The sequence below is a fragment of the Hypanus sabinus genome, chromosome 3, assembly GCF_030144855.1.
Source record: "Hypanus sabinus isolate sHypSab1 chromosome 3, sHypSab1.hap1, whole genome shotgun sequence".
NCBI lineage: Eukaryota > Metazoa > Chordata > Chondrichthyes > Myliobatiformes > Dasyatidae > Hypanus > Hypanus sabinus.
The window spans coordinates 51076958-51098048 of record NC_082708.1 but is presented as its reverse complement, the minus strand read 5'-3'; the positions used below and the strand labels follow the sequence as shown (position 1 = coordinate 51098048).

Sequence of the window (21091 nt, the reverse complement as noted above, 5' to 3'; positions counted from 1 at the left end):
CTCATGAGACTAAGATTACATGGATTTGTGAAGTCTACTATATTTAAGTACAGAAAGAAGTGCTATCATTTTGATCAGTATTTACAATGTTTTCATAATAGATCAGTCATAATGGTTGGGTTCTCCAGAATATGAATTTTCATCACTGATGCATAATCTATAAATAGGAAGATGAATCTGAAATCTTCACTGTAATATTGATAATTTCATAGAACATGATTATTTTTTCTGTTTGACTGATCACCAATATTCAATTACAGCTATTTTAAAGTGCCTAACACTTAACCCTTGCTGAAATAGAGAGAATTTATTTTTTCACTTGCAATATGTGATGGAAAATAAAGATAGGAGAATAAAGCTTTGCATTTGCTGGTGTAACTGAAAATTAATTCATTAGAATATTCAACAAAGGATGCCTGACAGGGAAGGGGGAAGTAGAATGCAAGTAAGCTAATGAGAAAAATGATAGAAACAGATTGTAAAAAAATTAACAGATCTACAAAAGCCTTGCAAACTGAGAGGAGGGATTATATTGGGAAATACAGATATGGGAGAGAAACTTAAACACTTAATTTTTGTCCAGTGCCTTGAAAGCAGACATAAAATCCCTACCAAAAATAGTGGGGTAGTGTGGATGAATGAGAAGTTTGAAAATAAATTGGCTCTGGTAAATAGATAGTAACAGAGAAATGACTAAAATTGTAAGAAAATAGATCTGTAGGACCTGATGACCTGCATCCTGGGGGCTTTGGAAAAGGTGGCTGTGGAGATGAGGGACGCACTGTTTGCCTTTCCACAAATATCGTAGATTTTATAACAGGAGTTTCTTATGCCATGGACCAATACCATAGATTAAGCAAGGGGTCTGTGGACCCCAGGTTCGGAACCCCTGTTTTAGAACATTTCCCATGGTTACTCGGTGGTATATTTAAACATGCTATTTAAGGACAAAGGGGTAGAGAAAATGGAGTATTGCAGGCCATTTAGCATGATATAATTAATGGGGAATATACTGGTCTATTATTTAGGAAGCAGCAATGGGGCATTTAAAGTTATCAGAATTAGTCAAAATCCATGTGTACTTATGAAAGGGAAAGCCAATGGAACTGTTGGTGTGTATTCACGTTGTGATTAGCTGAATAGACTAAAGTGAACCAGTTGAGATGATGTAATTGCATTTTCAGAAGCCTTTTGTGAAGGTGCCACTCAAAAATGAATCTCATGGTAAGGGGGTTGTAGACTGGTAAGAAGTGCTGATTGGTTAGTAGGCAAAAACTGAATAGTAAATGGGTTATTTTTGTGCCCAACACGAGTGAATCTGCAGATGCTGGAAATAAATAAAAACACAAAATGCTGGCAGAACTCAGCAGGCCAATCAGCATCTATGGGAGGAGGTAGTGATGACATTTTGGACCAAAGTTTCGGCCCGAAACGTCGTCACTACCTCCTCCCATAGATGCTGTCTGGCCTGCAGAGTTCCGTCAGCATTTTGTGTTTTTATTTTTGTGCCCAGTGAGGTGTCACAGTATTCAGGCTCCAGTAATTTACGTCAGCGACTTGGATGAGGAAAGCAAGTGTAAAGTAGCCACATTTATTGGCCATAGTTGGGGTGTGAGGACAATGGAAAGAGATGGCAGAGGGAGATTTAAAGCAGATAAGTGAATTGGCAGGAATAACCCATGTGGAAAAGTGTAAAATCAGCCACTTTGCTAGAAAGGAGAAAGATGGTGTTTTTTTTTAATGGTGAAATATTAAAAAGTTTTATTGAATTGAGAGATCTAGGTTTCCTTGAAAGTAGGGTCTTGCAGTCATACAGTGCAGAAATTGGGATCTCATTTCAATCTATGTCAACCATCAAGTATTCATCTATACTAGTCTCATTTGCTGAGTAATACACCCGATGCTGGGGGAGCTCAGCAGGTCAGGCAGCATCTATGGAAATTTAAACAGTTGACAGTTTGGGTCAAGATCCTTCAGGTCAAGACAGACGTTGATGGTTTATTAATTTCCATAGATGCTGTCTGACCTGCTGAGTACCTCCAGCATTTTATGTGTATTGCCTTGGATTTCCAGCATTTGCAGATTTTTATCCTGTTTGAGACCCATTTGCTAGCATCTGGTCCATAGTTTTCTGTGCCTTGGCAATTCAAGTGCTTGTTTAGATACTTAATTTTATGGAGCGTCTATGTCTACACCACCCACTTGGGCAGAGTTTTCCCAGATTAACAACCATCCCATGGGTGGAAAAAGTTCTTCAGATCCTCTCTAAACCTCTTACCCCTTATGTGATCCAGTTTCTGACACCTTTATATGGGAAAACATTTCTTATTACCTATTCTATCTATACTTTTCCTGATTTTATACCACTTGTAACGTGGATACATCAATCTGGTCCTCTCTATGCCCCATTATTCAGACTATTTCTCTCCCCTACTGAGGCAACAACCTGGTGAATCTCTTCAGTACCATTCTCCAGTGTTTTCACACTCTTCATACAATATGGCCACCAGAATCCTGCTGCAGCTGTGGCTTAATCAATGTGTTTTGAAATTATGCCATCACCTCTGCGTTCTGATATTATAGTAGGCAGCCATTGACCCCAAGGGATAATGAGTTTGTGCCCGTGGTGGAGTGTGTCCTCTCCAGGACACAAGCCTGGGTGGAAGATTTGAAGAACCAGCTGTTGCCCATGCAGCGGGTTCCCCCTCTCCACGTCACTGATGTAGTTCAAGGGAAGGGCAAGCACCAATACAGCTTGGCACCACTGTCATCACAGAGACTGCCAGAGATGTTGTAAACAGCATCAAACTACCTTAGGGACCCTGGCTCTAGATTTCTTCCTCATGGTTTACTCCCAAAGCCTTTCCCATGGGTGGGTATGGCTGCAAGGCAGGAGTTGATTTAAAATCAGAGTTTTCCTTCACCTAGGCCAACCTGCTGTCCAAGGCTGACGAGTCCCACCTGCCCAAAGCAACTGGTTTTGAAGCGCCAGTGCCCCTTCTCTTGTCAGTAGAAATAGTTCTGCTGGGCCTAATAGCTAAGTCACACAAGAAGGCCGAGAGTTGGACGTGGTTGTCAGTGGCTGTTAAAGATGCACACCATTAGGAACACTTTATAGGTAGTGGGAGCTCATCCCCACTACCACCCCCTGGCTATGACAACCTTAGGAACCAGCTAATGACAAGAAGTATCCTGAGCAATTTATTTTCACTATCTATCTACCTGTGCAGCCATCTTTAGAGTTTATTGGATTTGTAGACATCCTTTTTCAACTCAATAACATCTCCAATTTTCTTTATACGCAAATGGCTTTATAGCTTTTATTACAAGAGGGTTTAAGTCCAAAGGTGGAGATTTCTTTAAATACATTAGGACCTGGAGATCCCATGTGTGGAATGTTGTGTACAGGTTTGGTGAAATGAACAATGTATATCCAAGGGAGGTGTTGAGGTCCCCCACACTGAGCTGTGCGGTACCAGGGATCACAACTGCAAAATATGGGCGTAATTGATTCCCAGCTCAGATGTGAAAAAATTTCTTCTCCAGGAAGGGGGTGAATCTTTGGAGTTCTCTACCCAACACTGTAGAGGCTCGGACACAGCTTATATTCAAAATAGAGACCCATAGATTTTTGGATATTAAAGGAATCGAGGGATATGGGATTACTGTAGGAAAGTTGTGCAGATGTAATGTTGCTGACTGGTGAAGCAGACAAGGGGCTAAATGTGCAGTTTCTATTTCTTGTTTTCATATTTATGATCTGGTTAAATTTGGGAAATAGATAAAACATAATCTTTGCCAGTTCATATATTTGAAAATGAGATACTAAGAACTGTTGTAAAAGAGGATGTTTCTTGCTGTGCATGTGAATCATAGTAAATGGATGCACCAAATAGTAAGCACCAAAATATTGCTGTCTTGAAGATAATAGAACATTTTTATTATTCGGAAACCAAAATACCAATGCAAACTTCATGTTTTTCTTATTATTCAAAAGTAGAAAAAGGAATAGTTAACTTAGTAGAATATGTAAAAGTGTGTGTATACAGTACGTTTGTGTGTCAGAGTGTGATAGAGATGCTGAGTAAAAGAACATGGTATGTGAGGCAAAGACTGTACACATGCGAGTTCTAGGAATATTGAATGCTTGTGTATGAGAGATAGGAAGGTTTTGTGTACATGTGTTTGTGCATTTGTGTATGTAAGAGTTAGATTCTATGTGAGAGAGGGAAAGTAACCACATGTTGTGTGTGAGTAAAACTATAGTAGTGGAAGAGAAACAGGTTGCATATGCTACTGTGTTAGAGTGTGAGAGACCGGAAAGCTTTGCCTTCGTGTGACTCTGAGAGGGAGAGGAAACTGTATGAGAGGGTGAGTATTCTGTACATGTGTGTGGGTTGGAAATTTATGTGCACCTGAAAGAGAGAGAGAGCAGGAAACTATGAGTGAGGGAAACTGCATTTGTGTAAATGAGAAATTCTGAGAGAGAGAGAAAGTGTATGTGCCTGGGTATAAAGATCATGTGCTTCTAAAATAGATCAAAGGCCACTTTTTGTGTTTATTTGGTCAGAGCAACAGCTGCAGGAACCATGAATTGATCCTTTTCAATCTTAGGAAATATAGACATTTAGGGCAAAAGATTATCATTGATTTAGTTTGTCTTCCACCATTCTGGTTTTTGAATGATCCAATAATAATGGAGTTGAGAAATCACAGAAACCAATCTCTATCAATTCACAAATAACAGACCCAAGCATGATATGACAAAACCTTGAGTGGGTAGTTTTGGCAATTATAGCCAAAGTCATCTTTTTCTTCCTAAGGATACTAATCTGCTGATCTTCAATTCTCAAATATGTTCAGATATTGTTATGGTAATTACTATAATGAAGATACATAGTCAGTGTTAATTGTTCAGTATAATTTTGTTTTATTTCCATGCTCACAACCATTAGTAAATTTTATTAATATTTTCCTACTTGTGCTTTAGTTTTTTTTTCATTTCTTTGTACATCTTGAATTGAAGTTATTTATCATGTTATCAAGTTAATTCATTAAACTTCATTAAGTTCCAATATTTTTATTTCCCCTCTGAATCACGGGCCATGTATCTGTGAGTCAGCTGGGTTTTTAAGAAAGTTTTGCTAGTCATCTAGAATTAAAATCACAGCTCCCCAGGACACCTTGCAGAAATTGCTAGCCAAGTTTCATAGATAAGTTTCAAAATAGGAGGAGGCCATTCAGTCCATCATGTCCCTTACAGGCCACCCCCACCTCCACCAAAGTTGTATCTCATTGCACTGCCTTCTCCCCAGAGCCCTGTCGATTTTCCCTCATAAGTATATCTCCTTTGAATGTTATGTTGAATATACCTTCAGTCCATTGCAGATCCAGATTGCTCACTAGTTGAAAAAAAGTGCATATTTGTGTCACTTTCTGTTCTTTTCCCAAATACCTTATTCCTATATTCTCTAGTTCTTTATTCTTTAGTTGGTGAGATTAGCAGGCTTCCCATGATTTTGTCTGTTCTACCAGATCCTGTCTTGATCTTGACCTCCTCTGGCCCAAGGCAAATGATCTTATTGCTTCATCATACAAACACGTAACATGAGTTGGCCAATCAGCCCCTAAGACTCTTCTGCCATTTAATAAAACCACAGCTCATCTGACTATAGCCACAATCATATTAGGAAATACCTTCCAAGGCCTTCACCTCCATCTTACAACGTATCACGCAGAACAGAATGACTGAAGTAGTGATCATGATGATTTCTCTGCTCTTGACTTTGTATTTATGAAGTACAGGTTCCCAGAGGCTTCACTAACCATGTTCTCAACCTTCTGTGCCAATTTATGCAAGCATACCCCAAGAACACTCTGTTTCTGTATCCTTTTGAGAATTGTCCTCTGGTTGATATTACCACTCCTCATTCTTCCTATCAAAATGTCATACTTGACATCTTTGTGCATTAATTGTAACCTGCCGCATGTTCAACCATTTCTCTTGAAGTCTATCACTATCTTAGCAGTTCATTGCTCTTCTATGGTTCTTTGTCTCTTGCAGGTTTGGAAACTGTAACCCAAGTGCAAATCATTAATAATACTGAGAAAAGCAGTGTTTGCCCGTAGCATCCCTAAGGAACTCACCAATGAGCTCCCATTTTACACTTAATTTCAGTCTGAAAAACAGCCTCTCGCTACTTAACTCTCTGTTTCCACTGACCTGGCCATCTTTTCACCTGTGCTGCAGTTACCTGTTTTGGAACTGGGTAATATGTTAATTTATATCATCAAGAAACATCATTAAAATCAGTCTTGCTCTTCAAAAATCTTGGAGGCTCTGGGTAGAGATTTTACAAGAATAAGAGTCACAGATTAACTTAACCAAACAGCAATTAAAATTGCCAAGGTTAAGAGCACAAGTCAGTATGCTGTATACCTGTTTAATAAGTTGTTTAGCAATGAGGACAACCTGTGTTTGATTTGTGTATGGTGGAACTGGGGCTGTACATCAGTAACTCTTACATTTGGCCAAAGAAAGTATTTGTCCTCTTGAATATGTAGTTCCAGGGCACATAGTCTGTTGGCAGCCCATTTGCCAACTAAATTGAACTTGCAATTCAGATGATGGGCTGCCTTGATCAGGAGTGTCCCTCACAGGTCATATTGGTACTATGAGAACAGTTTGGTAAATTTGTCTAAACTATCTAAAATGAAGTCCTAGGTTCAATTTTAACTGCCTTGAGCCTCTTGACTTGAAGAACCTCCTTTAAGACATATTAGTTGAAACAATGAATCTTAATTTTGTTATGGGAGAAAATAATCAATAACAAATATTATTTAAGCTGTGCTAGAAGAAAGTCTCAAGGGTGTCAACAAATTCTCACCTGGAATTTATATTTCCCTCTCCCCTTGCCACACTTGATAAATGGTACAACATGTTAAGTATGTAGTATCCATCAGTCCGAATAAAATTATCAACAAAATTGGCACTTAGTGTTTAATGTATCATATATTAATTTATTGTCCCTTAAATGGTTGACCCAATTTTTGGCTTTGAAAGTAAACCAACCCTTCAGTATTCTGACATTGTTCAATGTTGTCAGTGTATTAACCGGATTGAACTAGGGAATCCAGCATATTTTGTATTGCAGCTGAAAAACACTATTGAATGGCTGAGGCTATATGACTAAACACAATTGATCTGTGCTCGTATGGGATAAACACTGAAACTAGCAACTCTGCAGTCTTGCATTCTAAGGGTGGGAGGGGGCTTGCATCACAGGACAGAATTGCTAATTTTTTTTTGGTGACCAATATGCTAGGTGAAAGCACTTTTTAATTTGTTACTATAATCACTTCAATAAAGCTGCATTATTCATTGAACTATAGAATGAACAAGTTATTTAAAGAGATTTATTTTTATAGATAGCCTTGCATTGCCATGTACAAAATATAAGATAACTGGTTTTCTACTGATGTTATTTGGAAACATGTTCATGAAAAGGCTGCTGTTTCCACTCCCAGCTTTCCTTTCAGTAAAGGTCAGATATGAATAATGAACGTGAAGGTCTCATTAGACACAGCAAAAAAAAACGTTTAACAATCTATCATTTGCTGAAGAAGTACATGAATAAAACATTTTAGGTCTGACAGAGTGCCTGTAATTTCACTTTTTGAAAGATGAATGGCAGGCTAGTGGGACAAAATAAAGACTCTCTGGAGCTGGTGGGATTACCTCTTGTTCCTGCACAGTGCTAATCTAGGAAACGATGGGGATAGGGAATTGGGGGGCAAGAAACCAGTAAGCAAGATTCCCATTTTTTTTCCGGACTAGAACAGGCACCCCCATATCCAAGATGACAAGTGGCAGGTGGATTCTGCCATTTCAAATCAAAGGCTCCTTTTCGTATCCAGGGCATATGCAGGAAGGTGTATTAAAAATCCTTGAGGTAATATTAAAATAAGGATCCAGTGCTGTTCTTTACCAGTGCATGACTCATTGGATAAAAACTTACCCAGCAATCATGCCGCCTACAGCTGCAGGAATATTAATTACAGAGCATATCTTCTGTATTAAGGTTAATAACTAATGTCTTCTCTTCGAATCCAGCCAACTTCTACACTTTTTAGTTGACTATTTTCTCTATTCCACAATTGGATTTTGGAATTCAAAGAGCAACTTTGTGCTGGTACCTTACTGCCTGATAGTTTACTTGGTGGTTTTGTAGGTCTTTATTTGGGGTTAGAACAGCTAAGGTGGAAGCAATAGGAAGGTTGAATGCTCACTTTTTCCAGACTCATTTATGGGGAAAGAGCAGCAATACCACATATATTGTCTATATCTAATGAAGTTGTTGGGGAGCCATCTCTTTGACCTGCTGGAGTCCTTCTGGTGAGGGTATTCCACAAAAGTTGCACCACGTTTTAAGAAAGGAGGGAGGCAGCAGAAAAGAAATTGTAAACCAGTTAGCCTGACCTCAGTGGTTGGGAAGTTGTCGAGTCAATTATCAAGGATGAGGTTATGGAATACTTGGTGATACAGGACAAGATAGGATAAAGTCAGTATGGTTTCCTTAAGGGAGAATCCTGCCTGCTGCACCCATTGGAATTAATTGAGGAGATTACAAGTAGGATAGATAAAGGGGATGTAGTGAATGTTGTATGTTTGGATTTTCAGAAGGCCTTTGACAGGATATCGCATGTGAGGCTGCTTACCAAGTTTAGAGCCCATGGTATTACAGGGAAGTTACTAGCATTGGCTGATTGGTAAGAAGCAGAGAATGGGAATAAAAGGATCCTTTTCTGGATGGTTGCCAGTGACGAGTGGTGTTCCACAGGGATCGGTGTTGGGACTGCTTTTTATGTTGTATGTCAATGATTTAAATGATGTTATAGATGGCTTTCTTACCAAGTTTGTAGATGCTATGAAGATTAGTGGAAGGGCAGGTAGTGCTGAGGAAACGGGAAGGCTGCAGAACGTCTTGGACAGATTGGGAGAATAGGCAGGGAAGTTGCAGATGAAATACAATGTTGGAAAATGCCTGGCTATGCATATTCGGTAGAAGAAATAAATGTGCAGACTATTTTCTATACGGGCAGAAAATCTAAAAATCTGAGTTACAAAAGGACTTGGGAATCTTTGTGCAGAACACCTTATTGATTAACTTGTAGGTTGGGTCGGTGGTGAGGAAGACAAATGCAATGTTAGTATTCATTTCAAGACATCTAGAATGGAAGAGCAGGGATGTGCTGCTGAGGCTTTATAAGGCACTGGTGAGGCCTCACCTTGGGTACTGTGAACAGTTTTGGGCTCCTCATCAAAGAAAAGATGTGCTGGTCTTGGAGAGGGCTCAGAGGAGGTTCACATGGATGATTCCAGGAATGAAAGGGTTATCACATGAATGCTGGAATTTAGAAGGACGAGGGGGGGATCTCATTGAAACTTTTTCAACGTTAAAAGGCCTAGACAGAGTAGATGTGGAAAGGATGTTTCCCATGGTGGGGGAGTACAAGACAAGAGGGCACAGCCTCAGGATACAGCAACAGAGATGCAGAAAAATTTTCTTAGCCAGATGGTGGTGAATTTGTGGAATTTGTTACCACGGGCAGCTGTAGATGCCAAGTTGTTGGGTGCACTTAAGACAGAGATTTGATAGGTTCTTGGTTGGCTGTGGCATCAAAAGCTATGGGGAGAAGGCTGGGGAGTGGGGTAGATGGGGAAATGATCAGCCATAATTGAATGGTGGAGCAGACATGAAGGGCCAAATGGCTTAATTCAGCTCCCGTGTCTTATAGTCTATGGTCTAATTCTGTCTGGGATGGATTTTCAGGATTTAGACACTGGCAATGAAGGAAATGTAAAGATACGAGAGTACAGATACTGGAATCTGGAGCAAAAAGTTTAAAAAAATGTTAGAGAAACCCAATGAGACAGTCATATTTGTATAGGCAGAGGATTTCTGCAATTAGCCCAACAGCATGACACAAACCAATAGCTGGGGGATCTCAGCAAGTTAGGCAGCATCTAGGCATCAGAACGACCGGTTGATGTTTTAGCCAAGACCCTTCATCTGGACTGGTAAGGAGGGAGCAGAAGGAAGAATAAGAAGGTATGTAGAGAGGTAGGAGTACAAGTTGGCAGGTGATATGTGAGGCCACATGTGAGGGGAAGGTAAGTGAGCAGGGGAGGAGGGATGAAGTGAGATTTGATAGGGGTACCTAAATTATGAGAATAATGCAAGCAAGCTTTTTCCACTAAGGTTGGGTGATACTAGAGCTCATGGGTTAAGGGAGAGATGAAATATTTAAGAGGAACTTCTTCACTCAGAGGGTGGTGAGAGTGTGGAACCACTGCCAGCACAAATGATGGATGTCAGTTTGATCTCAACACTTAAGAGAAGTGTGGACAACGACATGGATGGGAAGGTTATGTAGGGCATTGGTACAGGTGTAGGTCTGTGAGACGGCAGAATAACTGTTTAGCACAGACTCGATGGGCTTGTTTTTCATGCTGTAGTATTTTGTAATACTGCTGGCTTGTACTGCATCAGTCTTGCTATCTGGCCTGCAGTACTAGCTGTTTCATTTTCTGAAGAGAATTGAATATGAACAAACACACCTACTTCTGACCTGAAAGGCAGAAGGTCACGAATGAAGTCTTTGAAAATGGTTGGGTCTGGAATATGACCTACAGTGATGACTTGGAGGAGGTGTGACTGACTTTTAACAATTATGTCCCTCTTTCATCATGCACAGGATAACTCTTACTGGAGTGTTTAACCCCAGTCTGACCAGAAATCCTATAGGCACGCATGATTGAGTCGTGACCTGAAGTCAGGGCACTCGCTCATGTTGTCCCTCTGTAATTCAGCTCTTTGTTTAAGCCTGGTCACAGTGAAGCCTGGATCCTGGTAAATCCAATGACTACCAGTGATGAATACGTAACCTGTCATAACACTGTCAATGACATCTTCCACTTGAAAACACTGCTGATAACAGAGGGCAGAACTCATCCTGCTTTTTGTCCACAAGTCAGAGCTAGGAAGTTTTCCACATAATTGTGTGTATGATAGTTATGTAAGTGCCCTGGGATATCAATCAAAGGAATGGCTATTTCTGGAATGTAACCTCAGGACAACATTGGAAGTATGGCTTTGACCTCTAGTCTTTGGGGCAGCCGGTATTCTCGACTATTTCTTTATATCAAGTGTTGAGTAAAATTTGTGGTATTTGTCATCCATTCGGTACTTTTAGCTAGAGGTCGGTGCTTATGCTTTACCTTTGTCATTCCCACTCGTGGGATGGGATTGCTCTGGGTATGATTGGGAATATTCTTGAAACCCCTCCTTTCCACTACTGTTCGTGAGTGCTGAGTGTTTAACTGGTTCATCAATTGTGGGATTGTTTAGCTCTTTATGCCACTATTATATGCTGCTTTCTTGTTTTTAAAAAGGACATACATAGTTCAGAGTTGCCATTTCAGTAGCTTGGCACTTCACCTTTAGGGCGTTCAAGCTGCTGTACCCAGTAAACCCGTCAACACACCCCACTGATCAAGGGATGACTGTATGGCTTCATAATAATAATAATGGAATAAAGGGTATCACAGATGCTGAGGTTGCAGATTCTGGTGAGGTTCATTTTTTTAGTGGCCTTAGTGACTTGTGGTTGCTTAGATTTGTTTTGAACATAGCCCAATGGTAGTGTTGCATTCTGGGATGGAAAGTGCTCTGTGTGACCATGGGCCTGTCTCCCCATGCGGACTACTCTATGGACACTCCGTCCATTACAGCCGTCGACAGATACCTCTGCCGTGAGTATTTTTGGTGAAGGCAAGTTGAATTTTATCCCTCATGTTAGTTCAGTCACTGCAGATTTATCAGACTTTGCACTGTGCCTTTATAAGAGGGTAGTTTCAGACATTAAAAAGGGTTCCAAAGTAACAGTAGAGTGGACCCTTGAAGTTGGTATCTGAGTCCTGTGCAGAAAATTTAACATGTATGATCAAGTACGAGACAAAAGTTGTGAATAGATCCTGTACAGTCCCCTTCACAATGGACCTCACCACATCCATGACTCGTCCTGACAACAGCACAGTCTCCAGAGCGCCATCCTCAAATAGGCAAAGAACATGGAAGTGATCTCTCGTGTCCCATTACGGCTTGCCGCCAACATGTGTTAGTGGCAACCTGTTGAAGGATTTTGAGAATCTGCCTGCTGTGATGAGACTATTCCTGTGTTTTTCTCGCTTTGTGAGGTGGGGAAGTTCTGAGATTTGGAGGTACAAAATATCTGAGTATCTGGAGTTAGTTTGCATTGAGAAGTGAATGAATTTGGGGAGAGAGAAAGTTTAATTAATAGGTCTTCAGATTTGGGGAGAAATTTTTCCTTAATGATTGTGATATTGTTAAACATTTTCCATTTATTTCAACAACATCTTGGCAATTTTAAACATTCTTTAGTATTGGCTGGCACAGTGTTAATAGAACCACACCCTTTGCTCCCCTCACCAAACCACCTGAAAGAAGTGGCATTTCTTTCCCTCAGCTGGTGATTTGGAGTGGAGGCACCAACCTGAGGCTGAGGACTGAGATGGGCCTTCTGGAGCACTCTGAGATGGCACCATTTTGGCTGCACTCACTGTGCATCTCCTCATCTGGGAGTGCAGGCTATCTTTAAATGCCAATAGATTTCATGGTTCCCCAGAGCCAAGCAGTTCAACCATTAAAAAGCAGCAATATCTGCACTGTCCGTACATCTGTCGACACTGGGAGACTGACATCACAATCTGATTTTTTCCCATAAACCCTACCATCACATGAATGGACCAACTGTCCCCAGGGTGCAATTGAATTTTCAGACTGTGATCTGTGTGCGTGTGTACTGATTATAGCTTGGGAGTGCTGTTTCAGTCTCATCTATCATTGCTTGCCTGACTAATATTCCGGCCGCTATTGACAGGGAATTCCTTCGTTTAATGAAGTAAGATTTTTTTGAATCATGTTGAAGGACAACAGTATTTTTACATTCATTGGAAAAACAAAAACGGCCTACATGTGCAAAATCTGAATACAGCCAGAACTCCTTTGAGATCACACTGTACAGTGTATTTCCTACACTGGCTTCATTAGTGAACGTGCGGCTGCTTACTTTATAGACATTTATTTGATGTGGATTGTATACACTGTTTTATCACGTAGGCTCCATTGGGTAAATTAGAAATTCACCAAATAAATGTCTAATTAAATCCAGTGCCAGGATGAAGGAAAACTAAATTTGTACTTTAAAAATAAACACAACCAGTGTTTTATTCATCAGGCTTCCAGCAATAAGATAATGGGCGTTCCTTTAAAGATGAGCTGGCTCCCTAGGACCATCTGTGGAAACCATTAATGGAGGCATGTCCTGAGTCAGCCTGAGGACCTCTCCGTGTTTTGCATCACAGATGCTGGTGTGAAGCCAGAGGAGTGCAGGCAGCAGTATGAAATACACAAACTGCTCTTCGCTCACAATGTACTTCTTGCCATGTTTGAAGACTAATGTTTAGCTGGCCACCGTGCTGTTCCCTCTGCCTCTTCATTTTTCTTGCACGGTGGTGACTAGTTATCTAAAATTTAACTTGTCCTGCTGGGATCCAGATTTGGGAAATGATTGGATGTGGCAATCCTGTTACTTTGCAGCATGCTTGCTAAGAATTTAGTCATTATCTATTTTAATTGTAATCCACATGCAGTCCTGCTGGGTTGATAAGAGGTTATGACTGATTTATGGACCCTCTATATTAAACCCTTTTAAAAGTATGTTGTGAAAATTACTACTAAATTAGACATTTATAATTGTCTTTGGGCACTAGCTGGTGCTTTAATTGTATAGTTGTTTTTCAACAACTAGAAACTCCACTTTTCGGATCCAAGAGCCACCTGCTAGGTGTTTCTGGCTTTGTAGGGATTGCAAATTTGATTGGTTGGGTGTGACATGCAATGAGTGATGAGTGTCCAGTGGCTGTCCATTGCTGCCACTTTGGCAATCAGACTTAAACAGGCCTTCTGGTGTGAAGAAGATAAACAGCCCGCATTGATATTCTTCTTGGGACAAGGTTATTGGAGGTCATCTTCATTCATGAGAAACTGCAAAATGAATAAAACCAGAAGACATAGGAGCAGAATTAAGCCATTCGGCCCATAACAACGTGGCTGATTTCTCATCCCTCTCAACCCCATTCTCTTGTTTCTCCCCATAATCTTTGATGCCCTTACTAATCAAGAAGCTCTCAAGTTCCACTTTAATTATACCCAATGTCCTGGTCTCCGCAGCCATCTGTGGCAATGAATTCTGCAGGTTCAACAGCCTCTAGATATTGGCAGTCTAATACAAGTCACACAATAATAATCTCCATTAAAATTAACTGGGTGAAAATATAACATGGCTGCCGATTTGATCTGGCCTGATTGAACTGGACAAAGATGGGGTGACCCCTTTTGACGCACTTTAGGGGAAACACATGCTACTGTATTTTCATTTGGTCAAGAAGATATCCAAAATTTTGGATAATACAATTAGTTTCTTTAATGTATTTTTTTTTAATGTTCTGTTAAATGGATGTTGAATGGTGTCAGGCCTGCATGTGCAGACTCTTCCCAGTCTTCACCCAGCTCATAGGATTCACTTGCCACTCATTCCAAACTCATCACCTGCAACCCCAGTTCTCATCCACAGTCCTTGTTCATCATCGAACCAGCCGGCCTCAGTCAGTTGCTCCTAGTCTTTGTGCTCTCTGCTTAAAATTTGCTTTGTTGCCTGTTGTGTTTAGTTTCTGTTCTTCCTTGTTTTGTGGCCTCTCATGGCTTGTTATTTTGTAGTCTATTATTAAAGTTATCATTTACAGCAAAATCATCTCTGCTGCTCGGCTTTTGCATCAAGCCTCCTTTACATTTCCTGACAATAGACTTTACTAAATGCTTTGTAGTGGAGAAAGTCAGCAGCCAAGTGCTTCTTATTGTTAGTTTAACTGCACACTGGTGCATTGATCTCATAAATAAAAATGGGAAATTTAAAAGAAAGTTGAAAATACCTGATTCCAAAATGTCCCTTTTACACAAACTTTCACAGTATTCACCCATCTTTGTCTGTTCTCCTCTGCAGTGCTTGAGTCCAGCTTCAGGTGTATCAAAATGACAATGACTCAATCGTTTAAAGCTAACGATATCCAAACTGAAATTCTCCCCTCATTTCGTAAATATTAATTGATGTCACAGTTAGTCCTGTGATCCAAGGTTTGAGTTGGAGTAGAATTCCAATGTAGTGATCAAGTTTAGAAAAGCATAAATAATACATCAATAGCAAAAGAAATGTGAATTTTAATCTGAACTGTCTCCATGGTAATGTTATGATTTTTATGTTGTGATCAGTTTGACAGCCATGCAGCACAGGAGAGATCTGCTGTGTGCCGATGGTGCTCACACCATTAAGTCAGTGAAGTTATTGCTCCCGGCTGATGAAGAGTTGGTGTGTAGCTCTTGGGTTTGAAACGTTTATCTGCAATGCTAAGAATAGCCAGTTGGCACATACTCTGCTGAACTCGCGTAAGGTGGGAAGTTCCTCAGGCTGGGTGCCATTGGGATTTGGCACTTTGGGACTGAATACCAGAATAATCATCAGCTTCCAAGAAAGGGTTAAAAGTTGGAGAAAACTGATGTATTTTCCTTTGACTAGATTGGAAATAAAGTGTATGTTTTCACCTTAAAATCAGGTTGCAGATAATTCTTTATCCTTACTAATAAAGAAAGCAAATCACAAAGTGGAAGAACAAGAATTTTGCAAATACATAAAATGCATTTGTCAGATGTCTGCAACTAATTCTAAACAAATTGAACTTAGAACATAGAGTTGTAAATGTATCTGATTATTATCTATCTAGTTTTCAGAAAACTGATTACTGGATGTGTATAATTACCACTAAACATGGCCTAAAATGATAATATGCATTTTAAAAGTGATTAGAATGGTAATTTATTATTATTCTCTTTGCAGTCTGTTCTCAGTACTCCAGGGGGGTGTTTGCCATCTTTGGCATGTACGATAAGAGATCTGTGCACACGCTGACATCGTTCTGTGGGGCGCTACACATATCTTTGATCACACCAAGTTTCCCGACGGAGGGTGAGAGCCAGTTCGTGCTCCAGTTGCGGCCATCTTTGAGAGGGGCATTACTTAGCCTGCTTGACCACTACGAGTGGACTAAATTTGTCTTCTTGTATGACACTGATCGAGGTAAGTTTGAATACAATTCCACTCAGTTGTGTGTCTTTTGCTTTTATCGTGGGTCTTTTATTCAATATTATCAGTATTTTCGTAGATTGCTTGGGTTAGTCAATATGCTCATTCCAGACAAAATGCTTAAGGGAAGAGCAGGATTGGTCAGCCTTATAATGGGATCAAGACTTGAATTTTGAGATTTGATTTGCTGTTAATAAATATTAAATCGACAATTCTCTATCTTATAAAGAATTGCCAAACTATTTGAGTGGTTTAGGTTCTGTTGAAATGTCTAGGTAATGAAATGGTGGTCTGTCTAATTCAATGTTGCCAAGCAAAAATTCAGCTTTCGGCTAAAAATCTGGTTTCATCTCTCGTGCAGGAATGGATTCTGTAAAGTTTAGTCCTCTTTTATGCTTCTTGTGAACTACTTTACTTCCTTGTTTTTAAATGTTAAGTTGGCAAATCTATTTTTTTCAGAAATATTTCCTAACCAATTGCCATTCTCCTTAATGAGTGAAATGATTTGTCCGTGCGCCTGATGCTAATACATATTGCATGATGGCAGTGCCACCTGCTGGTCTTAAGTCAGTCTGAGATGTGAGCTGGCAGTAACACATCTGTAGCTTTCCTGTTGATGATCATGAGAACAAAGTCTGCATTTCTTACCAATATTTCTTCTGCTCTCTAAAAGTAACTGTTGATCATTTTCATATGCCAACAACGAAGATGCCTTTTCCTTGGAGCAGGAGGATAAACCAGCATAAAATAGCGCTTATTTTCTGATTATGGGAAAATTGGCAGGCAAATTATTGGCACCAGTTAATGGCATAGCCTGTCTTTTTTTTTTCAGAAGAAAGGAAACAGCACAATTAATGTGTTTGTGGTGTACTGGTGCTTCATATCCTAAACAAAAATGGCCACATCTCATGTTTGTTCTGTTTGTGTGTTGCCAGCTATTGCTGTTTTAATTCCAGTTCTATGTTCCAAACAACATCCAGTCCATCAGTTATGACATTGAAGTAATCGTTGATGCATCCAGATGTTTGAACTAACACATATTTTTAACTGTTGGCACATGGGTATTGCAATTGATTTTGGGATTTTCTGCAAAGCACTGTTGTGTGTGAACGGGAATGTCTCTGACTGCAGTATGAAATGGGAGCTTGACATCTCTGACCTGAAGCTTCGCGTATGGTCTATGATGAACTGATCTAATCAAGCACCTATGTAAAGTGTGAAAATTAAACAACTAGGAAAATGTGTGCTGCTTAAGTCACTGTTGCTTAAATGGGACCCCTCACTTACAAAGTATTAACCTGCCCAGACAATGAATTATTCTTCCTAATTTCTGTATTTCAGTCTCTTTTTGGTGGTAACATTGGCATCATGATTTATGTATCTATTTTATCTGGTGTGATGATGAGACTGAATGATAAGTCTTGTTACCTTCAGCATCAGAATTCTGCGATTCAAATCAGTGTTAACTTTTTTGATAACTTCTCGACTTAACTGTTCCAGTACTTCTGGGCACATCTTCCCACTTTTCATGAGTATTTATCAGATGCTCTGCTACCCAGATCTTAATTTCCCTTACACCATTGCCTCTGTGCTTGCTGTTCTATACGGGCTCCCACAACACTTAGCTTTCAATTTTGAGGAGGCTTCAGTCCTTCTTCTGTAACCTTGAGTTAAAAGTTCAAAGTAAAATTTATTATCAGGTTACATACATGTCACCACATACAACCCTGAGATTATTTTTCCTGCAGGCAGACTCAGCAAATCTGTAAAACAGTAACTGTAAACAGGATCAACGAAAGAGGAAGAGCATAGAAGACGACAAACTTGAAATGCAGCTATAAATAACGAGAGCATGAAATAACAAGATAAACAGTCCTTAAAGTGAGATCATTGGTTAGGGGTGCAATTATCCTCTTTCATTCAAAAGCCTGATGGTTGAGCGGTAGTAACTGTTCTTGAACACTCACATTTCTGTGTACATCCGATATTGACCATCAATTAGTGGTTTGTTATCCATTTGAAACAATTAATTTTGTTGACAGTGATGTATCTACAATACCAAAGCTTGGGATCGATTTTAAAATGAAAGATTTCCATCAGGTAAGTTCGTTGTCGTATAGGCTCAGCCAACAGAATTAGTTGAAGACTTAGACCAATTTCCACTCTGCTGACAAAATGCACTTCAAGCAACTTGCCGCTGGGATGGGGGTTGAAGATAGATGGAATACAGGGTGGGTCACAGTAGATGCAAATAGGAAGTTGGGGAATATTCCCAAGAGAAGGGATTGGGGGTTAGCACCACACTCCCTGATCTGATGCCAATCAGCTGGTAAAAATTTAAACTTTCCTCTTTTGGAGCAGTCTACAGGGCTGCTGATTTGGCCACACAACAAATACTACTATCACATCAAAACTGCCTTTTGATGTGAAATCCTGTCAGATTTCAAAGGCTAAGCAACTCCTTCTCTCTTTCTGGCATGAATCTGGAAAGCCCTTTGAAGGTCTCCATCAAAATGGTGGCAGTGAGACCGTGGTGGTGAGTCCAGTGCTGTGACTTTCAGCCTTTTCTTTGGCTGGCAAATAGATGAAAATCATCATTCAGAGTTCATCCCAACTGAAACAGAATTGAAACTCACTTGCGGCTTTCAATAGTTCCTGACTCTTGCTAAGTGTAGTTGGTTTGGATAGTAGCATATCAAGAGCAGTGAGGAGATTTGGCATGTAGTGTTCTATGTTAATTCAAAGAGGCCAGTAATTGGGGAAAAAAAGCAGCCTAAAGTCATTGAAGTTAAGCTTCTAACAATGACCTATCTTTGTGCATCTAATACAACATCGGATGTGTTTAGTAAGCATAACTGTTATGATTTGTTTTCTGGTCTTAAGTATTCACCTCGGACAGATGAAGGGATAGATGTATTTACTGCCTGATTGGTAACTTGGTGGAGTGGACTAACACCTGTTATAGAATTCACTGCTTTTTCTCCCATTTGAAATGAATCACAAGTCTTTTATTCATGTATCACCTTTCATCATTTCAACCTGCCCAAAGGCAATTAAACCAATGAATACTTTTTCACTGTTTTAATGTGAAGCAAATTCCTGCAAGCAGGGTTGAGGTTTTGTGGAGTTCTTTGAGAGATAAATGTTGGTCAGGATGCGAGACAGAATCCTTTTGCTCATTCTCCAATACTGGTATGAAGTTGTTTACACATGAGAAGGAGCCATTTGTATTTTTCACTTATTCAGGACATAGTATTTGTTGTTGTTTTTTGCATTTTTTGAGTCGAGGTCCTAGAAATGCTCATCTAAAACTATTTGAATTGCTTTCCTGCAATGTACTGTTTAAAGAAGCTGTGAAAGCAATCAAGTTTGCAAAGTTAAGAATAGTTCAAGGTGAGAGTGAATTAAAATCTTAACAGGGATAATGCTTTAATTGAATTCTGGAACATCTCCAAAAATAGCCCAGCTAAAGAAGTGAAATGCCTCTGATTTTGTGGTGACTTTGTGAAATGTAGTAGAGAGAGAATATTTTTTTCATGCTTTGGGTCTTCAGGTAGCCAAACATTGCATTCGCAGGAGCGGACAAGGTAATTAGATTGGTTCCCATTGATCTGAGAGAGATAACATGTCCTCTCTTCAGCATTTATTACAAAATTTCTGAACTGTACTGACCCAGCTAGTTTTGATTATATAGACTGAGTACTCCTTATCTGAAATGCTTGGTGCAGGAAGTATTTCAGATTTAGAATTTTTTCAGATTTTGGAATATATAATGAGATAGCTTGGGAATCGCCATCATTTCTGACTCTGAATTTATGTGCTACTGGTAAGCAGTCTTTGTCTCTCTCATGTTCATCTCGTGTATGTATTCAACAGTAAAAATTATAACATGCCAGTAATATAATGGAAATAGAATGTGTGGAGGGTAACAAAAGCAGCTCGGCAGCTTTGGAGAATGAATACCTGAATCAGCTGTGAACAAACAACAAACAATGGCAGGCTTTCAGTCTCCACCTGCGATGCCATGTTTTGATTAGATGGTTATAGTACAGTGCATTTGTATTTCACTTTTTTAGGTTTTAGGGAAGGTATAAAGACAGTCAGCGTTGTGAACTTGTTCTGGTGTTAGATTTTCATCTGCAACATTTTTGCAAACTTATCAATGAATTTCTCTGCTGCCTCATGATTAGCAGTCTCCTTCAGTTTCAAACCTTTAAAAATTTAATGCCATGCCTCTTCTCAAATTTCTGCAACCAGCCTGCTGAATGTTCACAATTACCTTCAATTTTCAGTCTGTTGTGATGGATCTTTGCTTGTTTCATGATCGGTACACCTTTGCGGCATATGTTCACTCCATCACTGATGAATCCATTCTCTCGATACACGATCAAGATCTTAATTTCCCCCTGATGCAGTGCTTTTCTATTTTTCATTAACTTCTGTTCATTTCGTGTGTGAGGTCATTCCTCAGGAGACCTGCAAATCGTCTGGGAACCTTCTCAGCACCTTGTGGAATTTTCAAATTGTGACGTCACTTCAGCGCTCAAAAAGATCTCGGAGGCTTTCGGATTTTGGAATTTGGATAGAGTACTCGACATGTAACAAACAAACAATTAGCTCAGGAGCCCAGGACTGCAAGAGGTGAGGAGCTCCTATCAAACATTAGGAAATGTAGTAATCAGGTACACATGCATGTAATGTCATATTTAATCAGCCAGTCCGGGTTGTGATAGCCAGGGGAAGTAGATGCTTGCTGGAGCTCATGGGATACACTGATACTTGGTGTTGTGATGTGTTTAGGGCAACTGTAACT

The 21091-nt window shown here is 39.8% G+C and overlaps 1 protein-coding gene across 2 annotated transcripts in view; it reads left to right on the top strand.

The window, feature by feature from the left end:
* The window catches only part of LOC132390758 (glutamate receptor 4), a 232903-nt gene that overhangs the window by 8268 nt on the left and 203544 nt on the right, over positions 1-21091 (top strand). For both annotated transcript variants that reach the window (XM_059963307.1, XM_059963308.1), the window contains exon 3: positions 16033-16272. In XM_059963307.1, coding sequence (XP_059819290.1) covers positions 16033-16272 — 240 coding nt within the window. The remainder of the gene's footprint in view (positions 1-16032; positions 16273-21091) is intronic.